Source organism: Malus domestica, chromosome 17 (genome assembly GCF_042453785.1).
Source record: "Malus domestica chromosome 17, GDT2T_hap1".
NCBI classification, from domain to species: domain Eukaryota; kingdom Viridiplantae; phylum Streptophyta; class Magnoliopsida; order Rosales; family Rosaceae; genus Malus; species Malus domestica.
Window position 1 is genome coordinate 9,543,667 of NC_091677.1, and position 27,711 is coordinate 9,571,377.

General features: G+C 38.6%; 2 protein-coding genes and 1 pseudogene across 2 annotated transcripts; all 3 read left to right on the forward strand.

Moving 5' to 3' along the window:
* Window positions 1–4,264: 4,264 nt before the first annotated feature.
* On the forward strand, window positions 4,265–5,561 carry LOC139193897 (uncharacterized). Its single transcript, XM_070817728.1, has 2 exons — window positions 4,265–4,421; window positions 4,829–5,561. The coding sequence occupies exons 1-2, from the start codon at window positions 4,316–4,318 to the stop codon at window positions 5,260–5,262; spliced, it is 540 nt and encodes a 179-aa protein (XP_070673829.1). The 5' UTR covers window positions 4,265–4,315; the 3' UTR covers window positions 5,263–5,561.
* A 9,193-nt stretch (window positions 5,562–14,754) lies between these two features.
* On the forward strand, window positions 14,755–15,508 carry LOC103404977 (chlorophyll a-b binding protein 16, chloroplastic-like; annotated as a pseudogene).
* Window positions 15,509–20,432: 4,924 nt separating this feature from the next.
* LOC139193337 (uncharacterized) lies at window positions 20,433–21,713 on the forward strand. The gene has a single exon (XM_070816330.1). It carries the CDS (start codon window positions 20,433–20,435, stop codon window positions 21,711–21,713), a length of 1,281 nt encoding a protein of 426 aa, XP_070672431.1.
* Window positions 21,714–27,711: the final 5,998 nt, after the last annotated feature.

Genomic DNA, 27,711 nt, shown 5'->3' on the forward strand with positions numbered 1-27,711 from the left:
GAATTTTGTAAACTAAATGACATGGAAGTTGATGATTGGATTATTATTTAAGAGTTGATAAACATCCTCATTACAATTAGTAACACATCATTTAGTTTGCAATTTTTTATTAACAAATTTAGTTTCTCTAGCATTATCCTTAACCGAAACATGTGAGGCATTCAAATTCCTCAACAATCACTCAAGCTGACTAAGTTGGACTAAATTATCACAACTACTACTTTTTTTTTTTTTTTTGACTGGGACTGTAGCTCAACCTTACCCTCAAATGGATCCCTAATTATTATCTTACTTATATTATAACACACTAGCCTTCATACATGCGCTCAAGCGTGTGCAAAAGACATTTTTTGAATTCCGGCGTGCTACACGCGATTTACACGTTTTAAATGAATAATATTAGACCATGCTAGAAGAAACCTCTCATAAACCAATCAAAGCAGCTGAATCCACATAATGAAATCAGTCCTTGAATTTCGATTTACATTCTATTGAATTTACATTAAGAATAGAGAAAATAATATTTAATAAACAACTGATTGAATTACATTATTGTACCCATTGTGAGGTACTAATTATAAAATAAAAAACACTGTACAGGAAAAAATTAAATATTAAAAATATTGTTTATCACTGTACAGTAAATAGTTAAATATTAAAAATACCGTTTACCAATGTTTATATGACGAAAATACCCCGGCCATATTTGATGCATTATTTTGGGTTACTTTTGATATAACGACCTGTCCCTAATTACTATGAAATTTATAATTGTAAAATGTGAAATTACGAAAATACCCTTCAAGGCAAATGTGTTCACTTTTGTTGACCGCCGTTGTGTCACGTAAGATCCGTTCCTTTGGCATATCCTCATAGTACTCATCGCTACGAACTCATGGGTGCAAACAGAACGTAATTTGGAGTTATAACGAATGCAATAGAGGGCAAAATGGTCATTTGATCATAAATCTAGAAGGCTCTAGACTTTGCTGGAGCAATAAGATGGTGCCACGTGTGTGGCTAGGATGGAAGGATGAGAGGAAAAAAAGGGAAAGAAGAGAGATGGACGGAAGATATGAAGGGGAAATAAGAGAAAAGAGGGCGAGTTGCCCAATCGGGAGAAGGGGAAAACAGTGGACCAATGGGAGAAGAGAGAAAGGAAGGGAAATGAGAGAAGAGAGAAACACCGGATCCTTCGACCCGGTTCCTACGTGACCCGACCTGATTACTTCACACACCCCAACGCCTATTCTAGCATTTTCCCGATGAATTGATCGTCGCCACCACCTGCAACCTACTCAATGACCTCCTCTCTTCCATTTTCATTGATTAATCGATGGATTTTAGGCCTAGGTTTCATGGGTTTCGCGTCGACAGCTTCAAGGACACCACGGTGTCCTACAAATACCACCGTCAACCACCACCCTTGTTCGACTCTCCTTGATGTCTGGATGAAACCCCAAACAAGTTTGGGGATGGCAGAGCATCAGAGGAGACGGATCGACAACCATCCATTTTTTGGGTTTCCGACAATTTAAAGGATTTTCAGGCCACTTCTTGGCCGAATTTGACTTCGGCCTAGGTATGAAAGTTGTTCCTCTCATTGAGATCTTCATTTCTGTAAAATTTGGGAATTTTTGGAGTTGTTGAATTTTCCAAAGAGTCGGGGTTGCTGGCTGTCACGGTCTTCCGGGCCGCGACGGCTTGTGCGGTGGCACGTGGGGGGAAAACCGAGGTCCCTTCTTAGGTTTTTCCATGTGTCGAATTCGAATCTGCCGTCTGTTTTCCCAAATTCTAACGTTTTTGTAGAGTTTTACTAAATGGTTCCTAATTGTGTTTAGGCACGCTCGTGGGAGGTGACGTCATTATCACTAGCTCGAGCGGTTCACAGGCAATAAAATATATGTGAGTGGATCCTTTCTAAACTTGCATGTTTTTATAAAATATTAGGCTTGCATGCATTTCATATTTCATGCATCGAACATGTTTTATATTACATTTTCCGGATTTCTACATTTATGGGTTATGAGATATTTATGATTTATCGAATTTACATCTTACAAAAGGTTATGGATATGATTTATATTGCGGAGTTTCGAATATGAGTTATAAATCTTTGAATTTTCGTATATGAAATTCTATGGCTTTCGAATATGAATTATATTACGGATTTATGAATATGGATTTACGAGAAGAGATTTTGAGATATGTTTTCGGTACTTTATCTAGCGGATTATCATACAACACATCCACACAACACGGGTATGTAGATGTCTATGGCCATATGACACAGTTGAGGATATTTCTTCTCTGGCGTAACCCAGAGTCGTACAGCTTCACCTTCGGGTGATGGGGCCTGCCTTGTTTCTTCATTGGCGTAACCCAATGTCGTACAACTTCATCTTCAGGTGATGGACAGGTACTGCCTTCGGGCGAATGAGGAGTTAATGATATTGATGAGATACCCCCAACTTCACTAATATGGGGCTAATGTCGGTGTGTGATGTTATATGTTTCTTCTCTGCGTAACCCAGAGTCAACTTCACCTTCGGGTGATGGGGCGTACCATATTCTTCATTAGCGTAACCTAGTGTCGTACAACTTCACCTTTGGGTGATGGACAGGTACAATATTGATGAGATTTACGGATTTTCCTTTGGGCAACGATAGCACCATTATCAAGCATTATTTTACACATACATGTTTTACGAACGTTTTCATTGCATGCTAGAGTTTTCAAAAAACTTACTACATAATACTATATATATGTTTTCAAAACAAGGGGTTAGTACGTTCCTAAATAAAATGGTTTTCTTATTATTAGTATTAATATAAACTTTGGTCCACTCACCTTTTCTGTTTTGCGCCCCCTCAGGAGTTAGAATCGAGGCACACGATCCCAGCGTCAGGGCACTTCTGCTCAGGCATCTTTGAATCTCCTTTGTGTAGGACACATTCCTCGGTTTGTACATTTCCATAATAATTCTTTCATATTGTTCTCGATTAGTTGTATATGCTCTGAACACGATTCTGCATTAATGTATCCCTTTCTAATTACATATTTTATCAGTATGCATGTTTTAAATGGCTTTGTCATCCCCGGGTGTCAGCCAACACGTGTCTACCCTGATAAATAGGGATATCGGGGTTGGGGCGTATCATTTGAAGTTTTTTGTTTGAGGGGCATTTCTATTTAATTTTTTTTTTGTTTTTTTTTTATGAAGCTTGTGACCCCAAAAATTACTATTCAAAAATCCTACCGGTTTTATATATAGATAGATAGATAGATAAATAGTTAATAACTTCGTGTGAGCAATATCCATCTTTGTGAATTTTTTTTCGATCCACACCACATTGGCATTCAACTCTGAACTGAGACGTCCAGTAAAATTTGCTTCTTAGGCATTGTTCTTCCTGGGGCCACACACAATACTATCTTCAAGAAAAAAAGAACTATATATCGGATTGGATTTGACCAAGTACTATATATACATTAATAAATGAGATAAGATTGAAAGAATTGGATAGTCAACTTGACGTCCAACAACCAGCTACTGCACCGAGCTACTAAATAAGGTACTTTGGCTAGGACTTTCTGATCTAGAATATGATCAGAAAAACTTGGATTGTTGTTTCTAAAGGGTCAAGTATGAAAATAATCACACCAGAACATCAATCGTTCTGTTCTTATTCACGATGTATCATCTTCTTGTATTATAATTTAATTAAAATTTTAATATTATGTGATTGTGTTTTGAGCCCATGTAAAAATTATTTGTTATCAGCGATCGTTTGGAGGCCCATTACCTAATACAACTTTGATGAGTTTTTTCGTCAAAATTCACTGCGTTCAGCGTTTAACTCTTCCCTTTTAATATCATTTGAATTAAATAATAAAACGAAAATTGGTGTGTCTACGTAATAAGTGTGTGCACGTGTCCAAATTCGCGTGCACGTGTCCAAATTCGCATGCATGCGGAGCTCAAACTAGACACATGTCTTTGCTTGAACGCCTGAACCACCTTTGTTTTTTTTTTTTTTTTTCCATATATCAAGCGGGGTGTCATGATAGGAATCGAAGATGCATTGTTTATTCTACTTAAAGTCAAACATACGTACGTACTATTCCTTTCATACTGCTAACATAAAATCTGCGTCCTCACTCGTAAATATGCACCACATACTTCCATAATGTCTACTGTCGTGTAGTAGCACTCCCAGCACTATAAATTAACAATGGTGATCGTCCAAGGCTTAACATTCACATCCCTCTTGTCTTTCTTGTGGGATTTTTGAGTAGTGTACGAGTTAGAGAATGATGAAATATTTCAAGTCTCTTATTTTGCTAGGCCTTCTGCTTGGCTCCGTTGTTCTTGTATCCTCTGCTGCTGAAGCTGAGACATCCAAAGATGAGAAAAAAGGTTAATTATTATGAACTTATGTATGATAGTTAATATTCGTTTATATTTTAAATGGTTAATCGCTCTGATAAATATATTTTTTTCAATTCACTGTCTCCATTTTAACAATTACACATTTATATCAATATTGTTTACACGTTTACACAACGTACCTGTGCACCCCTTACATTTGAACGACTGGCTAAAACCACATGTATGCACCCAATTATTAGGGGGGGAAAAAAGAAAAGTAAATGTACACAAGAATTTGATTCTGCTTCCACTATAAGTTCATAACAGTGTCGTATAGTTCGTAAATTACATATATAGCTAGGGTTTTTTGTATTCATACTGCTCCAATATACTCGACATATACTTGCTAAGTCGACTAAGGCTAAGAGATATATATGTGTTTGTATATGGTGCAGTGGATGAGCCAAAGGAAGTTAACCAAGGTGGCGGGGGATACTGTGGCCGGTGTTGCTATCGCTATGGCCGCTACACTTGCGGCGGACATTGTTGTTGGCCTGAAGTTGCTGATCAGTCCGAAGTAGTAGTTACCGATGACGCGGTAGAGGACAATTTTGAAACAAAGCAGCCTGATGGATATGGAGGCTGGGGAGGAGGCGGACGTGGTGGCGGAGGTTGGGGAGGAGGCGGACGTGGTGGCGGAGGCTGGGGAGGAGGCGGACGTGGCGGAGGTGGCAGCGGGGGAGGAGGTGGACGTGGTGGAGGTGGCAGTGGGGGAGGAGGTGGACGTGGCGGCGGTGGTGGCTGGGGAGGAGGAGGACGTGGCGGAGGTGGCGGCTGGGGAGGAGGAGGACGTGGAGGAGGGGGACACGGTGGCGGCGGAGGAAACTGAGGCCATATGCCTAAAAATATAGGCTCGAAGCTAGACCAACAACATCACGAGAGTCTATATAATTAAGCACATGTACATCGTTGTAGAAAAATATGAATAAGCACCGTGCATGCACGTATATGCATGCATGGGATCATGTCGTATGTAATGTTATATGCACAAGCATGAAGGCATGGCATTAGTGTCAAATATCACTTGGATAAATTTGACTCTAGCTAGCTCCAAGGACTGATGATAGTCCATGTAGCTCCTTTGTACTCGTGAACGGTAATGTTATATGAAGCATTATACACATAGCACTCTTTCTAGTGTTTTATAGATGGGATACTTTGGATGCGGTCCTTAATCCTTAACATTTTTTTACTAAAACTTTAATGATATTCAAAGTTTGATTAAAGTCCCTTGACTTTGTACACCTCATTATATTACAATTAATATTTATATTTTTATAGTTTTGACATTAATTGTTTGATATTTTATGAGATCTATAATCCTATAAATTTAAAATCCCTCATTATAATACTATTAGAAATGGTTACAATAAAAAAATTCAAACATTTTGATTGAATAAATGGATAAAAATAATGTAAAAATAAGAAATAATAAATGGCAAAAGAATGTATCCATAGTGTTAAAAAAATTGGTACATTTTACAAAAAAATTCGTACATTCACATATAACAAAGTGGTACATTAATAAAGAAGAATGGGTACATTGTAAATAAATTAGGGTACATATAAAAGATAAAAAATTATGAGAACAAATGAATTTTTAAAAAATATAGGCGCTAAAAGAAATTAATACATGGGTACAAAATAAAACTAAAAAGAAAATACTACAAATTTAAAAAAATGTTGCAAATTAAAAGTGGGTACAAACTAAAAATATAAATATATGATACAAAGTTTAGGCATAAAACATAAATATATCATATGTAATTTTTCTATTATTGATTAAATATACAATGTGACGTAACGGTATACATATGAGTACAAACACAAATAAAATTTAAAAAATATGGGCACAAAAAGAAACTAATATATGGGTACAAATTAAAAATGAAAAAAAAATTGGAACAAATTAAAAATAGGTACAAACTAAAAATAAAAATATATGATAAAAAATTTAGCCATAAATATAAATATAAATATACTAATTGTAACACTTTTAACACCAAAGGAATATATTTAAAAATAAAAATATTTTATTATTCAAATAATTAATGATATTATTAATACCCAAGGACCTTGATCAAAAATTGAAAATGAATAGGATTTTAATTAATGGAGTATAAAAAAGAAGGATGTGAACCTAATTTCTCCTTTATATATACGTACTCTTTTTTGCGCGACTATGATAGATTTTTAGATATGCCTATGTTTTTTTTTCCTTTAATAAAAGGAGACCTGCCAATGGCTTTATCACGGCAGTTTACTTTTTGTAAAAAGAAGAGAAGACTCAAACAGGTAATTTAGCCTCTTCTTAATTATTACCATTCACTAGTATCAGGAAACAAGTTAAGAACGTGATGTGTGAAATATAAATATGGAATTTATCTCCAACTCTGAGGCCGTCGTCTATGATATGCATATGTTGTTTAGTCGAATAAAAGCTCGTATATTTTTTTTGTTAGTAAATTTTGGAAATGAGACATTAAATGTTGTCCACATCCATGTTACACCATCAAAATGGTACGCCATAGTGGAAAGTGTTATGATGAAAATAAAAGATAAAAACCTCCTGACTACTTCCAAAGTTTGGAAGTAAGCAAGTCATTTTCCTCACTTGATGAAATCCGGGAGAAAAAGAAAACCAACAAAATACAGAAAAGTAAGGTCCAGACAAATATGCTCAGCCTTTTCCTTCTTACTGTAAGATGCTCAATGAGACCCATTACCGTGAAGTCTATCAGAGACACAATTTTACAATAAAGAGCATTTTAAGGGGTGATTATGAATTTTTGGTAGCACCTAAAAATTAAAGTAAATCGGCTGGGACTTTCTGTTCTTGAATATGAGCAGGAAAAAACTGAATGCTTGTTTCTAAAGGATCAAGGTTGAAAATAATCAGACCAGTAAAAACTTAGTGCTCCGTTATAAACTGATGAAGCATAATCACTTCATTTCTTCTTCATTACTCTATCTCTCTCTTTATAATTCTGCTGCTTCTTTGTTCATCAATCTTCATCAATTCAGTTCTGTAACGATGGTATCGAGCCCCTGATCCTGTAGGTTGCTGTTTCTGATCAATTGGGGGGAGACTCTTTGGATAAATATTTACTCAAACTCAAATCTATAAGAGATAACTCACTGCTGCTGGTGAATCATTTCAGATAATGTAGTTATAGCAGCTTAGCGGGGTTACCAAAGGAGTATGCCCTGGACTGTCATTGATAGATAGCCTGCTATCACTATGAAGGAATTTCGTGCATTACTTGTGGGAGCTGAAAGGGAGAATGAAATGACTATTAATACTCTGTCAAATGGACTGTCTGCAATGTATATGCAAGGTTCATCCAGTTCATCAATGCACTCTATGTTTAACAATGGAGCTTATAGCTCAAATTCTGCAGATGTTGATTCTTCTTGTACTGGGGGAAGAGTTATGGCTACTCCTGTATTGCATTATAGCACCATCCACAGCCTTCGGGTAACTCCCAATCTCATTTTCCTGTCTCTCCAACTTATGGCTTTGGTTTTGTGGGTAACTTCACTCCTTCTCATGACAATGGTCCAAGATCAATGGATGCACCTCAATATTTTTCTCAACAAAGACCATACAATGGAGGCCAGCAAAGAGGAAATGGAGGTTATAAATCAACCTATAAGGGTAAAGGTTAGAACACTTACAAACCAAGCAATGGATGGTCGGTAATATTGATTCTAGAACAAATGCAACCAGAGTGTCAAATCTGTTAGAGACGAGGACATACATCCCCTAACTGTTTCTTCAGAAAATGAATGCCATATCTATAGAAAAAAAAGGGATATATTGCCTTGGAGTGCTCTCATACAATCAATTTTTCTTATCAGGATTCACTTCTACCACCATCTCTTGCTTCACAATATTCTGTTCAAAATCCAATTCTACCACTTCAGAATTCAATAGCACTAGCACCATTTGCCGCCAATTACTCCTATCAGGTGCCACATCAGTCATCATCATTGCATGTTGATCATTGTCATCAACCTTCCTCTTCATTGAATGCTATGGCAGCTCAGAGCACACCAACATATCCAAATTCTACAACTTGGATTACGGACACAGGGGCATCTCACCACATGATATCTGGCCTTGCTGCTCTCTACCAAGTAAAACCTTTTTGAAGGCTCCGAGAAGATTACATTAGAAAACAGCGAACGTCTGCTTATTCAAAATATTGGTTCTACAGTACTTGAAACCTCTTCTCATTCCTTAGTTTTGAAGAATGTGTTACATGTGCCTACTAGTGATATTAATTTAATGTCTGTCCAAGAAGTGTGTAAGGACAATCGATCCTGATTTATTTATGACGATAATTGATTTTTTATGCTGGACAAAGTGACAAGGGAGATATTGTTCGAAGGTAGGAGTAGAGCTGTAGAGTTGTGTGAGATTCCTGTTTCTACATTCAAGTATGCAAGAGCTCTTCTTGGACAGCTAGTGAAGTCTTCCGTGTGACATCAAAGAGTAGGATATCCTACAAATGAAGTCATGTCTGTTATGTTAGCTAAGTCTCAAATCTCTCATTCTTTTGATAATAATCATTGTATGTGTACTGCTTGTATTCAAGGGAAAATGACTAGGATACCATTTTCTGATGAGTCTCATGGATGTGTTTTACCATCTAAAAGGATACACTCAGATACTTGGAGTCTATTTCCTGTAAAGTCCTTTGAGGGATACAAGTATGTTGTATTGGTTGATGATTGTGTTAACATAAACATATCACCAGAAACATGCAATATGAACCGTAGTACTTCAAATACAATACTTCAAATACAAACCCATGTTCATAAACCCTGCAACACATAAGGAAAAGCTTACCTGCAGATGAATTCGAGGAGGCAGCCATGTTCAATTTCTTCAGCAAATAAGCAGTGCACCTTCTCCTCTCTTCAGTAATTAGATTGCTCTTAACTAATAATAGGTCTTAGTCCAAAAGAATAGAGCACAGTAACTGTGAGAGCAGAGGCCACTTTATATACATCATATCCTAGCCAAGTCTCATAAGGATTCCCCTATTAGAATCCATATAGACAACCAATTCATTATACATAGTGTTTCAGCATAACATGGATTACAAATCCATTCTCAATAAGACTTCCTATCCAATCTTGAATCAAATAACTTAATCCACATATTCATACTCATGCTCATATTCTAACAGATTGTACAAGATATGTATGGATTTTTTCAGTATTCATCAAAAGTACTTTCCATCTTTGTCAAGTTTTACAAATTTATAGAAGTGAAATTTGGAATTAATAAATAATGCGTTCGTGGGGGAGGCTGGGGAGGAGGTTGTCGTGGTCGCGGAGGTTGGGGAGGTGTGGGACGTGGTGAAAGCGGAGGCTGGGGAGAAGAGGGATGTCGTGGTGGCGGAGGCTGGGGAGGAGGGAAGGGGCAGTGGCAACTGAAGCCACGGGCCAATAGGCTCCGAAGCTAGACCAACTTCATGAGAATCCACATGTACAAGTGCGTAGTTCTGCTCTGTTGTAGGAAAATATGAATAAGCATTCATGCATATGAATGTATATGAAGGGGATCATGTACGTATGCAATGTTCTGCACTTTGTGCTCATTATCCGTAATGTTGAATGAAGCATTACATATTGATCTCTCTCTAATGTTTTGATTTTTTAAAACCATACGCACTCTTCTCTACGACTATGAGTATATGAGAAAAACAGAAGACAGAAAATAAGGTCCAACGAAATCTTGGGAAAAAAAATTGTATAAAAACAAGGTAATTAGCTACAATAGATATATTTTTGACATTTGGTTGTAAAAATTATCAATGTTTACTATGTCATCACTATAACATTACTGTGTTGTTGTTGTCATCATCATTGTATCAACAATATACGATTGTATATCGTTGTTGCTGAAAAACAATAATTTTTTCAAATCGAATATCAATTTAGTGTAGCTAATTTTCCAAAAACAAAAGAACAAACTTTTGCGTTTTCTTCATCTTTTCTCTTTGGTTACGTTATTCAGTAATTCTACTATGATTAAAGTGAAAATGTTAGAAAAGTTTCTTTTTTGCCAATCGTTAGAAACGTATTAAAAGCCTTACATACATATTTTAATTTAGATAAGTTGATTAGAGTAATGTGAATGGTTCCCATATGATTAGAGCATTACATACCTATTTTGGTCAAAATTCACTCTCTGTGGTTTAAATAAATTTAATACAAAATTTTACTTAAAACATTACATATTTTGAGTCATAATCTCATCCAAAGAGCATGTACGTGGACAAGCTCCATTGGCTAGAGAACAAAGCACATTATATCCTCGAACAATTTTTCCTTTTTTGGTCCTTTTAATTGTATTTCCTTCTGGTGGAACTGAGTACTGGTGGAGCTTGCACAGCCAAATGGCAAGGAAGAGATTAACGGTGAGAATCTTTGAACTTCACTTGCGCCAATGAGAAAAGAGATGAAGATATTCGAAAGATAATGACCCCTACCCTCCAAGCCTATACATACACCCAACTTCTCTGCTCAAACCAAAACAAGCATTCGGCGCTCCCACATTGTCTTGGAGACAGAGCTCCAACCCTCAATACAGTTTCATGTTTCCCAAATGGCTTCTTCAACAATGGCTCTCTCCTCTCCTTCTTTAGCTGCATAGGATGAGAGTTAACAGCAGCAACAGAAACGGGTTGCAACTCAGAAACTTGAGACAGATGAGTATCAGGATGTAACTCAGACATGACGGGACCAGAAATAGCTGCACTGGACATGTGATCCATGGAAATATCCCCTGGTAGTGAGGGAATGGTACCAGAAGAAACAAACTCACTTGGTGCTGAAGAACATACGGGAGGACTATGCGGAGAACTTGAATCCCTGGAGAACACTTGTGGAAACGGTATAGATGCTAAAGGAGGATGATGAAAAGTATTGGAGGGTACGGTGGAAGATATGGAAGTCACCTTGGAACCAGAGTCAAAATGACTAGCCATATGAGTCGCAGGAAAATGACTTTCATCAAATAGAACATGCCGAGAGACAATTAGTTTATTGTCTTTAGGATTAAAGCAGATAAACCCTTTATACTGAGCAGCATATCCCAAAAATATGCATTCACTGGTCTTTGGTGCAAGCTTATGAGATCTATAAGGCTTCAATGACGGATAACAAGCACAACCAAAAATCTTCAAGTGATCTAGTTTGGGTGAAGAATGATATAACATTTCAAAGGGAGACTTCATAGACAAGACCGGTGTAGGCATTCGATTAATAAGATATACTGCTGTGGCACATGCATGGTACCAAAACTAAGGAGGAAGACAAGCTTGTTGAAGAAGAGTGATAGCTGTCTTAGTAATATGCCGATTTTTCCTCTCTACGAGCCCATTTTGTTGAGGAGTGTAAGGGCAAGACTTATGATGCAAAATACCTTTGTCCTTAAGAAAATTCTGAAAATTAATCCCAATATACTCTCCACCACCATCACTTTGCAATATTCTGATATGAACATTAAAGAAATTTTGCACAAAAGCTTGAAATTGGACAAACAGACCAAAAACAGCAGCTTTATTCATGATAGGAAATATCCATGTATACCTTGTACATTCATCAATAAAGGACTCATCAATAAATGACACATAATACCGATATCCTTCAATAGACAAACTAGGTGACGGACCCCAAACATCAGTGTGAATGACTTCAAAAGGAACTACAGACTTTGAAGCCAAAGAAGGAAAAGGTAGATTGGCAAATTTGCCTTGTAAACAAGCTTTACAAGTATAGGAAGAATTGAGACACTTAAAAGAAATATCAGCCTTAGAAAGAGCTGCCTTGACTACTGAAGGAGCAGGATGACCCAATCTGCAATGCTAGAGTGTAGAATTTATTCTTTGTCCAATATATGCTGCGGGAGAAACAGGAGAAGACTTCATGACTGGTAAAGGATAGACAACATTGTTACTCAATCCTCGATACAGAACTTCCTGAGTGACCTTGTCCTGTATGCACACAGAAGACTCATCAACAATACACCTACAATTATTATCCTTGCACAGTTGATGCATGGACAATAAATGTTGTGATAATTGAGGTACATGTAAGACAGATTTTAGACAAAGATTATGAGACTGTAATGGAAGAGTAGAATGCCCAATATGAGCAATATGTAAACCTTCTCCATTAGCACCAGTGACAGTATCAGAGGATGAGTAATGAGCAGCCATTTGAATGTTAGACAAATCAGAAGTCATGTGATGTGTGGCCCCTGAGTCAAGTAACCAATACTCTTGTTGTGGTGCAGAGGGAGAAGAAGTAGACCGCGCAGTCATAGCAACCGGAGAATGAGTTTGAGAGCTCATCATTGCAGGATGAAACTGAGGAGGATGAACCATATGGGCAGGTGGAAATGGTGCAGGAAAAGTAGCCTGTTGAGAGGGTTGAAATTGCTGTGGAGAGAACCCTTGTGATGGTGAAGAAAACTGGGGAGGCACCATCGAATAAAAACCACTATTTCGATCAAAACAAGTGGCAGCAGTATGCCCTTTCCGATTGCAAATTTGACACCCTTTTTGAAAACAATGAAGAGCACTATGACCTTTCCTATTACATATTTGACAAATCTGCAACGGTTGATACACTTGCTCAGTAGGCAGAGGAGAATGGAGAGACTGAAAAGAAGAGCCCTGATGAAATTATTTGATGAAGACTGCTGTGGAAATGAAGCACCAGTTTGTTGAGGTTGCTGAAAATTATTATAAAATTTCTTGCCTTTCCCCTTTGGTTTGAAGTTATTCCCCCTGAAATTGTTATAAGTCCCTGAACCACCCTGAGATACACAAGCAAGAGGACTATTCATCTGGAACATTTGATTAGGAAATGGCATTTGTTGAAACACTGGGGTTGAAGAGATCGGAAAATGAGAACCATTGAAAAAATGCTGAGATACATTATGTGCGGCACCACCAGATGATCCCCCAGCATCATAGACTGAATTAGAAGCATACATAGCAGACATTATAGGAGCCTGTTTAATAACTTCGTCCAAAGTAGCCTCTTCAGCTTTCAATTGGGAGCGCAATTCTTTTAAAGACACAAGATTCTCTCTGCCCCTTATAACTGCCTTGATAGTATTAAACTCATTTGGAAGACCTTTAAGAGCAACAATTACAATATCCTCATCTGAAATAAACACTCCAACAACAGCAAGTTGATCCCTACAGTTCTTGATTTGCTGCAGATACAAATCAATAGACTCTGACCCTTTCTTTATGTTCTGCATATCAATCTTCATTTGAACAATACTGGTTCTAGTCATGTTAGAAAACCGTTCCCTCAGATTATTCCACATTTCCTGTGAACTTTGACAACTAATAACACAGGACAGAGCAGCAGTGGACAATGTAGCAGTGATGAGAGTCATGAGAGCTTTATCATGAATCTTCCATACTTTGTAATCATCAGTAATGTGATGTGAATTAGTAACAGTTTCGTCCTCAGAATCAGAATCATGATATTTATCTGGGCAAGGAATGGATCCATCCACAAAACCAAAAATTCCATTTCCCTCTAATAAAAGTCCCATTTGAAAATTCCAGGTAACATAATTGGAATCATCCAATTTGACAGTGACAGTGTTACCAACACTAGGAATCAGCGAAGAAATTGGTGACTGAGTAAGTGCTAATTTAGCAACTGTAACCATGATGAGAACTGTAAAAGATCAACGTATCGTCAAGACTCAGAAAACAACCAAAACACACAATTTGTCAACAGAATTCTCCACAGACGAACAACAATACGTATGCAAGCAAGAGGCACATCAAGAAACCAGATCAAGCAACGCAATAAACTCCAATCGAGATAATATCAAGAAAATCTCGACAATCCAACTGCAGCAACAATCGCAAATGAGTGAGACAAAATGACGATAAAACTACACCACAATGCCTTCAAGAAACACACAACAACAACAATTAACGAAGGAATTTCAAGAAGAACAATCACCGACCGACAGACGAAAAAGCCCCACATTTTCTAGGGTTTCAGCCACCGACTGAGATCCTCGACGAAACGAGAACAACTATTACCAAGATGAAAGCACGAACAAGACGAGCGGAAGCACAGAGATCAGGAACTGACGACGGTGTTACCCTTTGCCGGCTCTGATACCGTGTCAACAGTAATGCAGGAAAGTACAAAGAGAAAATGTAGAGAGAGGAAGTAGAGAGAGAGTAAAAGAATGTTATGTATATTCCAAGATATCAGTATCAATCTGTTTACATCCCTTACTTATATATAAATAGCCAAGCCGTCGAGCTTAATCCATCTTCATCTACCCTTATAGGTGACGGCTGGGTCACCATGCTCAAAACCGCAGCCAAGTCCAAAAATGTATCGTCCAGCAGCCCGTGGTACGGTCCGGACCGTGTCAAGTACTTGGGTCCATTCTCTGGTGAATCGCCATCATACCTCACTGGAGAATTCCCTGGTGATTACGGTTGGGACACTGCTGGGCTCTCAGCCTACCAGAGACCTTCGCTAAGAACCGTGAGCTTGAAGTCATCCATTCAAGGTGAGCAATGCTCGGCGCTCTGGGCTGCATTTTCCCCGAACTCTTGTCCCGTAATGGGGTCAAGTTCGGTGAGGCTGTTTGGTTCAAGGCAGGAGCTCAAATTTTCAGTGAAGGTGGGCTAGACTACTTGGGAAACCCAAGCTTAGTCCATGCTCAAAGCATTTTGGCCATTTGGGCCACACAAGTTATCTTGATGGGTGCCGTGGAGGGCTACAGAATCGCCCGCGGACCACTCGGTGAGGTGACGGACCCGTTATACCCCGGAGGGAGCTTTGACTCATTAGGCCTTGCAGAAGACACAGAGGCTTTTGCTGAGCTTAAGGTGAAGGAGCTCAAGAATGGAAGATTGGCCATGTTCTCCATGTTTGGATTTTTCGTGCAAGCCATTGTCACCGGAAAGGGACCGATAGAGAACCTAGCTGACCACTTGGCTGACCCCGTTAACAATAATGCTTGGTCATATGCCACAAACTTTGTTCCTGGAAATTGAGCTCCATGGAGACCTTAGAGAAAAATGCTTTTACAAATTGTGTAAAGCGGTTGTTGTAAAACGCAAGTTTTTCTATGTGCTTACGCTGATGGAATCTGATAAATGTCTTTTGAGTTTAAATTTGTGTAGAACAATTTCAACTTAATTACTGCAAAAACTCAATTTTCGTAGTTCAAAATTGCCACCACCTTCAAGCTTAAGTTAATCCATCTTGTCATGAAAATGCAATATCAGTTCAGTGTTCAATGGATTTCATGCAGATACTCGACTAGATTAAAAATAAATATAAATAAAAACATGATGAAATTACACTTGCTGCAGTTCTTTAATTTGTTAGGCTTCATAAAATGATGTGGCAGCTTCAACTTTTGACAATCTGTTTTGGAAAAAAAATTACGAAAAAAGGAAGAAGAAAATTTTACGTTTTCTTCTTCTTTTTCGTTACATTAAATCAACAAAGTCCAAGTTTTACTAGTGAAGCAGACGCAAGAACAGAGAGAATCAGAAAGATAAAGGAACCGAATCTGGTTAATGAGCTCACTAATAAGCTAATAATACAATTAGTAAACTAATTATGAATATTTACAGCTGACAATATATGATTTATCACACCTGTCCAACACTTAAACCCTAAAATGGAGATCGACCTCTGCGTGTTTGGTCCTGCTATGAAGGACGTGAGCAGGTCAAATTTTGGAGATGTTATCACATCACAATAGTTGGCTTGTCAAGATACAAAAGCAGATCACACAACGAACGAAACTAGTGCAATTCACATGTTTAGTGAGCCGAAACGCGCCTGATATTCAGCTTTGGTGGGTGATCGAGAAACATTTTGTTTGTAAAGCACAATGAACACACATTCCTCATGTCACCCAAGTTTGTGTTGTCAACGTGTTAAGCTTGAAAATTCCTTACACATGTTTTATCAGCTGAAGCGTGCCGATATTTAGCTTCGGTGGTTGATCGAGAAACAGTCTGGAACACACGTTCTCCATGTCACCTAAATTTGTATTGTCAACGTGTTGATTGAGCTTGAAAATTCCCCGCAGTGAGAAGGCGTGTTGAGACTATAAATCTCACATCCGTTGGACAACTAGGAAATTTTGAACTGGCAGGGCCAAACCTGCAGTACGAGTAAAAGTAAAAGATATTGCAACCCTCCAACAATGCCTACGAAACGAAGAGGGATCTGATAATGGTTCTCTATATCCTGGTATAATTATAATTCTGTAAATTCGTCTATTGCTCAATAAAATAAATTCAGCTCATTGAGTGTATTGTAATTATAAGTTACTCAAGTTGTTGAATTGCTTGATTCTTAGTCTTCTGCTCCAACAGTAGTGATTCCACACAATGATCACTCTATGATCACTATAGTAAGAAAAGGCACGTGCAGTTGCCCATTCACATTTCTCTTAATCGTTTTTTTCCTCACTTAAAACTAACACACACTCCCATATAGATAGAATCCACATGATAAGTGATGAGTTATTTTTATATTATATATTTTATCCAACTTTTAGTATATTCGTGATTATTTTTGTGAGATTTTGATATTTTGTTTTGTATTTCCAATGTTAGACATGCGACTTCTTCTAAGCCAAAAGTGATCAAACGGTGGAATTTGTTAGTAATTCCAATTGGAGCAGGTTCGTGAGTCTGTTAAGAAGATTGTGTCAAAGTTTCAGGATTTTATCTGAGGCATATGATCATGGCAAATTAATTATTTACCAGCGTTTAGTGCTGAGATTAAGCTACATAGCGTATTTGCAAGATTTGAGCTTCAAGAAGATGGTTTTTGGAGTTGGGTTCTTATATAAACTTGAAGAGGATGTCCTAAGCTTCAAATCAAGTCGTTTTGGTCTGATTTGGAGCCCTGATGGTCCAAAAACGTGATTACTTACCTGCAAGGTAGATTTCCTTAGTTTGTTTTGATTGTGAATTTAAGTTATCCTTTTATTATTTTGTTTCCTAGTTTTAGAAGACCTTTTCCAGGAATGGTTTTATTTTGTAATAGTATAAATAAGGCTAGCTAGCCATTAGGGTACTTTACACACTAGTTTGGAGAACTCAGCTTAGAGAGCAAAGTGTTTTCTATCCATGTTCTTAATAATATTTTCTTTGATTTTGATTATGAATATGCGTAACTAATTTCTTTTTGCTATGGTGAGTCCACGAACCTTAACAAGAATAATAGTTTGTTTCTTTTCAATTTGTTTATGATATTATGCATGCATGTTTGAATCATTAATCTCCGTGTTTGAAACTATCTAATTGTCTTAATGATTATTGACCATTAGGATGTTTAGACAAGTAATTTGAGGCAATTTTTGTTGGAGCATCACTTGAAATTGAGGAGGGCTTCTTGTGATTGATAATTGTAATTTCACTTAAGGCGAACATCACGCTCTTAAGGTTTGTATGGTTTTTCAAAGAGTTTTCACAAAGCTTAAGGAGTCTTCATGTTTATATTTGATCTGACCATCACTAATAGATTGCATGTTAGATATAAGTTCTTACGTGAAGATCACGAAGAATATGCATTAGGAAAACCTAACCTTCAAAACATGTATTTGGTAATTCATAAGTAACTGATATAACTGCATAGGGTTGTTAGATGACGGCATGACCCTAGTGTCTTTTAAACTTGATTTTCAAAACCGTTTTCTTTTATTTTCTATATTTTTGTTGATCAATTCTTTAATTGATTTTATTTAATTGCATTGTTATTTCAATTTACAATTTCAAATCTTTTTCCAAACTTTGTTTTAAATAATTAATTAAGAATTGGTTTTAAATATAATTGGTTTTAATAATCTTTGTGGAAAACTACCTTGAATGAACATTTATACTAGAACTACCTTATTATTTTGTAAGTATTTTTAAGTATTTTTTATTCCTAATTTTGTAGGTGGTAAAAATCATGTCAATGTGGCTCATCTATATTAGAAAACACGTCAGTGTGTGATTTTAGTCTGTAAAAATAGTTTTATTGTTTAAACTGTTTCCATAATTTTCTTAACTTTTTATCCACAAGAACTGACCTATTTTGTCCTGCATTAGTCTCAAATTCAACCATTTTTGTCCATTATCTTACTAATTAAACACCTTTCTACAACACTAGTTATTGTATAATTTCAAACCTCTTACAAGATAACAGTAAATCTAAAATTAGTTTGAATTGTTGTCTAGGATGATAACTTCAAACCCATAAATACATAACTAATGAGCTTTCATTTAATATTACATGTTTCTAGAGGATGGAAGTCCCCGTCAAATTTTATACCGAGGTGAGTAACTTTCAACAAAAAAAATATCAACTACCGACTGCAGACTCGAAGTCTCGAAAATTCTACGAACTCAGAAGGCCACATGCCAGCACAAAACCCTCTCTGCTGAGCTCAACCTATACACACGTCTCTGTTTACACTGTTTTGAACATGCACATTCGAAGTCTCGAAAACTCTACGAACTCAGAGGGCCGCATGCGAGCACAAATCCCTCTCTGCTGAGCTCAACCTATACACACGTCTCTATTTGCACTGTTTCGGTCCAGATGAAGTGATAACTGAGACATGTACATGCACATAGCCTATTTGCCAACTTTTTCAGTAGCCAAGTAACTACTTAAGAGTTCAGATCTCTGTCCTCATCCCATCTTCCCAATTTTATGGTGGTTTTGTATTTTACTTCTCCTCCTGCATTATAAATAAAGCCTAGCAAAAGTCTGGAAAAAGCATTGGAGTTCCCAAAGATTTCCATCTATAAAGCTTTCCTTTTGAGTGTGGTTTTGTGAGCATTATGTTTATGAAGAAAAAAATGAATAGATTTCTGCCCCTACAGCTGCTTGCGCTCGTTCTCATTTTTTCTTCTGTGGCCACTCAAGTAGTGCCTCAGGATCATGAGACCAAAGGTTCTTCATCCTATCTAGGATCATCACCTTCCATAATCCACATTATTTTCCTTTAATTTGTTCTTTCATTTCTCGTGGTTTTATAATCACAATCTGCATGAAATGTCTCGCATCATTTGCATGTCTTAATACGTAATTTGGGCTATTCTTCGTACCCCTAAATAATTTTATAGTGGAACCTACACTTCCTTAACAGTATATCAAGGTCCTCTTTTCAAGATTTTCAGACCCCAGTTCCAATTTGTTTCATTTTTTTCACTCCTTTTTTATATTTTGATGAATTAGTAAAAGAAAACGATATAAACATATAAGGGAAAGTTTTAATTTTAAACATGTATACAATTCTAGTGTAAAAATGGTTATTAATAATTGGCAGAAGTTTGATTATTGCGTGGTGTAAACTGTAAAGTCACATGCATAAATCTTTTTTTTTTTAAAAGAAAAAATATGTATATATATTCTCATGGTTAATGCCTAAATTACATGCATATTTAGGGTTTGGATTAAATATTAGTTCACTGATCAGTACATGCATGACCTGTGCAGTGAATGCGGAAGAGAAGACGGTAGACGATTGCATTCACTACGACGGCCTCGGTCGACGTGGTAGGTGTGCCAGCGCTGCTTACCCCAAAACTGAAGAAGCCATACTAGAAACACGTAAGCAAACATCTTCTGACAGTTTCTTTCTTATTACATGAGATACTTATATTTGGATCAATTTTATATCTCAAATGCTATTCGTATCATTTATTTGTATCATCTTTCTAATAGAGATAGGACACACATACGTTGACGGGCCTTACCTCTATTAGAGATATGGTACAAATAGGTGGTAAGTGTGGTATGACTTATTTTATCTATTTTTTTTTAATAGTAGAAGAAACTTTTTACCTACTAACTAATATTGTATGTTAGGCTCCGATTTCTCTTTCAATGCCTAAAACAAGATGATCATATTCTTACACATGAATTTCATTTGTTCAGAGGACATTGACAATCACCACCATGGGAATCATGGTGGTGGTATTGGATATGGAGGTGGCGGAGGGGGCGGAGGAGGTGGAGGAGGTAGAGGAGGTGGAGGAGGTGGAGGAGGTGGAGGAGGTGGAGGAGGAGGTGGATACGGTGGTGGACAAGGAGGTGGTCAAGGCGGAGGTGGAGGAAGTCAAGGTGGTGGACAGAGTGGCGGAAAAGGAGGCAGTGGTGGCCAAGGTGGTGGTAAAGGAGGAGGTGGCCAAGGTGGTGGCGGGCAAGGAGGAGGAGGAGAGGGAGGGGGATATGGTGGAGGTGGTCAAGGTGAAGGTGGAAAAGGCAGTGGACAAGGAGGTGGTCAAGGTGGTGAATACGGTGGTGGCGGTAAGGGTAGTGGTGGTCAAGGACAAGGAGGTGGTGGTAGCAGCCATGGAGGTGGGAAAGGTGGAGGTGGAGGCGGAGGTGGAAGTGGTGGGCAAGAAGGTGGCCAAGGCAGTGAACAAGGTGGCGAAAAAGGAGGAGGCGGTGGTGACCAAGGAGGAGGAGGTGGTGGATATGGTGGAGGTGGTCAAGGTGGCCGTGGAAAAGATAGTGGTGGAAGTGGCGAACAAAGTAGTGGTCAAGGTGGTGGAAAAGGAGGAGGCGGAGGTGATCAAAGCGGTGGGCAAGGTGGCGGTAAAGGAGGAGGTGGTCAAGGTGGTGGCGGACAAGAAGGAGGAGGAGGTGGATATGGTGGAGGTGGACAAGGGGGTGGAAAAGGCGGTGGACAAGGAGGTGGTCAAGGCGGCGAATATGGTGGTGGCGGTAAGGGTGGTGGTGGTCAAGGACAAGGAGGAGGTGGCAGTGGCCATGGAGGTGGAAAAGGTGGAGGCGGAGGTGGTCAAGGCAGTGGTGGAAGTGGTGGACAAGGAGGTGGTCAAGGCGGTGGATATGGTGGTGGTAGTGGACATGCAGGTGCTAAGGGTGGCGGTGGTCAAGGACAAGGAGGTGGTAAAGGTGGAGGCGGAGGTGGTAAAGGTGGAGGCGGAGGTGGTCAAGGTGGTGGACAAGGAGGAGGTGGAGGAGGTGGAGGAGGTGGAGGAGGAGGTGGTCAAGGCGGTGGATATGGTGGTGGTAGTGGACATGGAGTTGGTAAGGGTGGTGGCGGTGATGGACAAGTTGGTGGTGGATATGGTGGTGGCAATCGTGAAGGTGGTGCAGATGATAGTGGCAGCGGCGGCATCATGCACGGTAACAGTGGTTATTAATTCTAGCAACAGAAAGGATACTGAAGTGATCCAACAAATCAGTGCTAGCTTAATAAACGAAGAATAAAAACTTTTGTATGTTTCGTACTTAAGCTGGCCAAGTGTATGTATGTCGAAATGTTGAGGAAAACATGAGTAAGCTGCGTTTGTGGGTTCTTGTGTGTATGTTCCATAGCCGATAACCTTTAACGCATGTATGTACTCTTTTTTATAATATAAATAATATGTTTGCCCCAATTCTTTTAATGTCACATGATGTATGCTTACATATATACTGCAATGCTTAACAAATGACAATCAACTTATTTCCCAGCATTCACAATATCAACGATCAATAAGAGTATAACTGCAGTACAAATAACGGCAGGCAAGGTTATAACTTCTGCAGTTTATACCATACGTTAGTAAGGAGTAAAATAACAGAAAAGTTTGCTTTGGGAAATAGAATGGTAGGAATGATGATATTTAGATGATTCAGTCCCCATCTGAATAAAATGTTGCAAGTTGAGTACAATTGAATAGTTTTTTGCAGCTGATTGTGTTATGCCATTTTAAGATTTGTCCAAGTGTAGGTGAACATTTTGTACAAGGATTAGATTCCTTTCACCTACTCTTGTAGGCTTATACTTCTCTTTAATTCACCCTTTAATACTAATTAAATTGTTCATACTGTTGCAGCAGTTATAATTTAATTAGGATTGTAATTGTGTACATCTTAGAAGATTATATTTAAGATTATGTTTTAAATTTTTTTTTATTGGACTTTGTAGTTCTCTTAGGACAAGAAAGTCCGCTATGTTTATCATAAATAAAAAGGTGGTGAGAAACTATACAACAAAATATCTCTTTTTTCTCTTTCTCCATGTGCCGCACCTTCTCCCTATTTTCTTACTAAAATAAACCTACAATACAACACATTATCATGTTCCTGACGTTGCGCTCCATATTGGATAATGATCTTCTACAACCAAGTTCAAAGACCTCTTTAGTTTCATCAATCAAGTACCTTGTAAAACACGGTTTCAATTTCGATATTTTGATTATTTTGATAGCATGAAACATTTATCATGATGCATGAACCCCAAATTTATTTTCGTATTACTTGTTGTTCAATATCATGCTATATTATATTATATTGTTATGGTGAACTGATTGTGCGAGGAAAAAATGAAGAAAATAGAAGCAAAAAAAATGGTTTTTCAAACTCTAATTTGCGTGTGACAGCCTGAATGTGTCGTTCCTGTCCTTCGATCCCCGCAACCCTCACCATTTCCGGTGACCCTTGTGACCTCCAACTACGACTTGCAATCCACCTCCAAATCTTAGGAATCGAAACGAGTCTTTCCTGTCCTTCGATCCCCGCAACCCTCACCGATTTTAGGATGTGTAAAATTTGATATTTTTCATTCTTTTGGTGAAAGGTCAACGTGATGATGGTTTATAGCATACGTTGTTTTTGCAAGAGATCCATTTGTCTCTTAAAACAAGAGGAGTGTATTTTTTTTTTATCACCATCTTAATTATTGAATACTGTTACAAATTAGTTTAAACTCATCCCATGATAATTAATAAGATGATAAGCAAAAATACATTCTTTTATTTTAAGAGACAAATGGATCCTTGCAACATCAATTTATGATATAAATCATAATCACGTCCACTTTTTCAACAGAAAAAAAAAATAAAAATTTTACACATCCTAAAATCCAAATCTCTATGGAAAAACATCGAGGTATACATATCTAGGTTACCTTTGTTATCTTTGTCAACAACTACACGTGCCTTAGTTTCACTTTACAAGGAAAATAGGAAATTAATGACGTCCAAGAACGAAAAATGTTATGAGTAGTCGCTCACGCTCAAATATACAATAACAATAAAAAAAATCATTCACCACCACCGTGATTATTGCCACATCTTTTTCTGTTGATATTGTTCTAACAATCACTACCACCCTATGTATATTGTTCTACACCATCACCACGAACCTATGTAGCAACTTCATCTTTATCTTCAAATATATGGTGCATATGCAAGGGCATGCGACCATGTAACAGTGAGCAACATGCCAAAGAAGACTTAGCTGCAAGGGGTATATGAAGAGAAATTGGGAAAAACAAACACATGAGAGTATACACTTCGTTGCAAGCAAATTTGGACGTGCCAAAACACAAACATTCTTGGTAGAAATAAGGTGAAAAACTGACAGTTTAGTTTTTTCAACGGTTCAGTTACAGCCACAGTGTGGCATGTTATGAGCCTTGTACGGATGCTTCCTCTCCCATCTCGTCGTTCTGTACAAAGGTTTGAATTGCAATCACCAACTCTCTAATCTCCATTTTTAAAGGGGTTGGTTGGTGCCAATTGACCGTGTTGTCATTGCCCTTTTTAAAGGGTTTTGATGGAAAAAGATAATTAAAGGTTTTTGTCTCAGAATCTGCCTCACCCCAAGTAGTCAACTTATGTAATTTATTGACGATTTGTTATTAATGTCACTGATTGTGACTTATTAACTACAATAAGCAAAATTAACCATGTCGCATTGTGCTCTAACTCACTCATTTGTATTCAGCAGCTTGCTATTGTAGTTATGGGAATCTGAATAAATGTCCGACATAAGTTTAATAAATTTGTATATGCTTATAAGAGTTAGGTTATTTTTTATATCGCTAATTGGATTAATTGTGAAATTTTTACGGTATCACCATATCCGAGCATATGGACTCACATGTGAAGCTTAAAGGGTATGAAGAAATGTTTCACAATCAAAAATTTACCAAACCTTGCATGTGCTTACGAAGAGTTATCGAGTTGGATTACCCTTCATATTATCAAATTAATTTTATGATAAAATTTCAAATTTCTTCAATAGCCACTAACTAGTGATCACATGTACATGCCTTAAATATATTTTTTTTAAACAAGGAAATTCTAATAAATCAATCAAGCATTAAAGTATTCATTTATAAATTTTGCACATTAACAGTTGACACTCACCGATACGTGTGTGAACATATCTTGAGACCAAACCTTGATCTTCCATTATTCATCATGCATGATGGTGCACGTACCAACAATATGTAGGTTAATTGTTACCAAAAGTTTGACCAAAACATATATCAAAAGGATGATTAGACCAAGACAATGAAAACGGTGGACAGATGTCACGCTTTGTCCAATAAACAAACAATTTGTCCAAATTCTACTAACATCCAACATATAATACAAACACATTAGGGTACGTACCTATTCCCTCAAAGCTTTTAATTATTGCTTGCAATCTTGGATTTACATTGTCCCTAAATCAAGCTAGTTTTGTTGAGAAAACTAATTAATTTAAACCAAAAAATTAAGCAGAAAACAATCAAACAAAAGCCAATGACGTAGTCGCCAATTAATTAGCACTTTATTCGTGGACTCTTGGAGGCATGGAGAAGCTGGAAGACAACAAGAAGAGTTCCAAAGTGTAGAGAAATTTTTAGTTGTGACGGGAACACAAGTAGTACATCACGTGTTTTAATAGGAGTAATAGGAAATTTTATTTTTTAAGTTATTAACTTTTTAACATACTGTTTGGGCCCAAAATAACAGTTTGGGCCGAGGGAGGGATCACTTTCGGCCCTGGAAGACGTACGGCGAGAGAGTCATGGGGGCGTTCAGCTCATGGGCTTCTAGGCCTAGATCGGTTAAATCAGAGTGCAAGTCGAGTCCTAATACAATGGGGACCCTCGACGAGATCAGTAAAACTAGAAGGCGAATCCGGCTCAGTTAAGGACTAGATTCGTAGTCCTAGCAGAGATATGACTGATTGAGGTAACGTTAATCCGGAGAGGGAAACCTAGTTCGAATAGGATTAGAACTCGGGCTCGGTGTTCTGTTACTATAAATACAAGACATTCAGCAATGGAAAAAACCCCCTGCAAATCAACACAAAAATTGCCCTGCGCAAACTCTCACAACTTGAGATCTTTTTCTTTTCCTTTTTCGCTGACACATCTTCCGTTGGCATCAACAGCACTGTGGAAGCAACCGGTGATATCTTAAGTCGGCATAGATAGCTCTGTCACCGTAGAGTCGGTCGGTCTCGCAGTATCTTCCGTTGGCATCAACAGCACTGCGGCGAGAACGGTCGATTGCCTATCCAAGTCTCGGTCGAGAAGGGTTTTCGAATCCTTGTTGGTCGAGGTCATCTCATTAGCCTTCTCGGCGAGGTGAGGTGTTACAGTTATTACATTCGGCACATTGCAAGCCGAATTCGGTTCGTGAACTTTGTAAGAAATAGCAGCCTTGTCTTCAGGCTCGAGAACCCAAGAGGCCGAGACGCGTTCCTTTCTCGGCCGCAATCGCAAGACGCAGAAGTCAGTAGCGCGACCCAACGCAGCATCATCAAATTTACTCCTCGGCCGAGCCTCGGCCGACGAGTTGGCACGCCCCGCAATCACCGAAGGACGTAGTTAGCTTAGAATATATTCGGCTTGCGCGCCACGTAGGCTTTGTAATTTCTAGGGTCAACATTTTGGCACGCCCAGTGGGACATAGTGCTAAACTACGAAGTTCATGCCAATTGAAACACGATCGGTAAAAAAGAAAACAGCTATGGGAAAGTCGACAGCCGATTTACCGAGTCAGAGCATAGGACAGAGTGTGCCACAGGCGCAGAATCCCCTTAGCATCGGTACACCTGAGTCCACGAGCGCGACTCGCCGAGAGAGAGAATTTAATCTCGGCGGTCAACTCCGTGGTTTAGAGATCCCTAACAGAAACACATGCGTTCTCAATGAAGGGATAATAGAGGAATGTGACGAGGATGGTGGTGAAGGATCAGACCCACCAACGAGGTCGTTTCTCCGAAAGCGACTGGACGAGCAGTCTCGGTCAGTCGAGCAGACGTTCAGTCGAGGCATTGACAAGCTGCATGACGCGATACTCAGTGCCAATGATCGGCAAACCAAGCTGCTCGAAATGCTGGTTAGTCAAGTTGGTGGCAACAGGCCTTTCGATCTTCGCCAACCTTGTTTACCAGGAAACAACCCGGCACCGATTGTACCGGCCGGGCCTATTCCTGCCCTGCCCAAACCAATTAACCTGGAGAAAGGAGGAGGGTCGAATAGTAGGTCAGACGGGACCGACCAGAGGGTCGAAGTAACACCTGTTGATATGACCGAAGTTCAGCGGATGATTGACTCGGCCATGAAGAAAGGGCCGAAGTTTCCTAAGTTTATTCATCCGTACCCAGCTTATGTGGAATCGTTTGGGTACCCGAAGGGTTTCAAGATCCCAGATTTTAGTCTTTTTGCCGGTGAATCGTCTTTATCTTCGTTGGAGCACGTGGCTCGTTTCACTGCGCAATGCGGAGATGTCAATAGTGACTTTCATAAGTTACGGCTATTCAACTTCTCATTGACCGGCTCAGCATTTGCTTGGTACATTAATCTACCCCCCAATTCCGTCCAGAACTGGGAAGAGTTGGTCGAGAAGTTCCATGAGCAGTTTTATCGACCAGGGATGGAGATGTCAGTTTCTTCCTTAGCAAGGATGGCTCAGGCATCTGATGAATCACCAATGGACTATCTCACTAGGTTCAAATCGGCCCGGAATTGGTGCCGAGTGCCCTTACCCGAAGTCGAATTTGTCAGGCTTGCATTGAACGGCCTCGATGTCGAATACAAAAAGAAATTCCTGGGGGCAAACTTTCGGGACATGTATGAATTAGCCCAGCATGTTGAACAGTACGACTACTTGCTCCGTGAGGAGAAGGTTTCGAAAACGCCATCTCGGGGGACGTTGTACAAAAATCCTACTGTCAGCTATGCGTCAACCGAGGATGAATGCGTCAGTGTGGATGCAGCCGAGATAGTGATAGATAAGCCATACGTTTGTAAGGCATTAACTCAGGTTGATTCTAGAGAAGTCAAAAGTCGCTCGGCCGCTGAAGGAGTGTTGAAACCATCAAAGGTCTACACTTTTGATATTACCAAGGCTGACGCAATCTTTGACCAACTGTTATCCGTAAGGATTATCAAGCTTCGGCCTGGTCACAACATTCCTAAGGCCTAAGAGCTTAA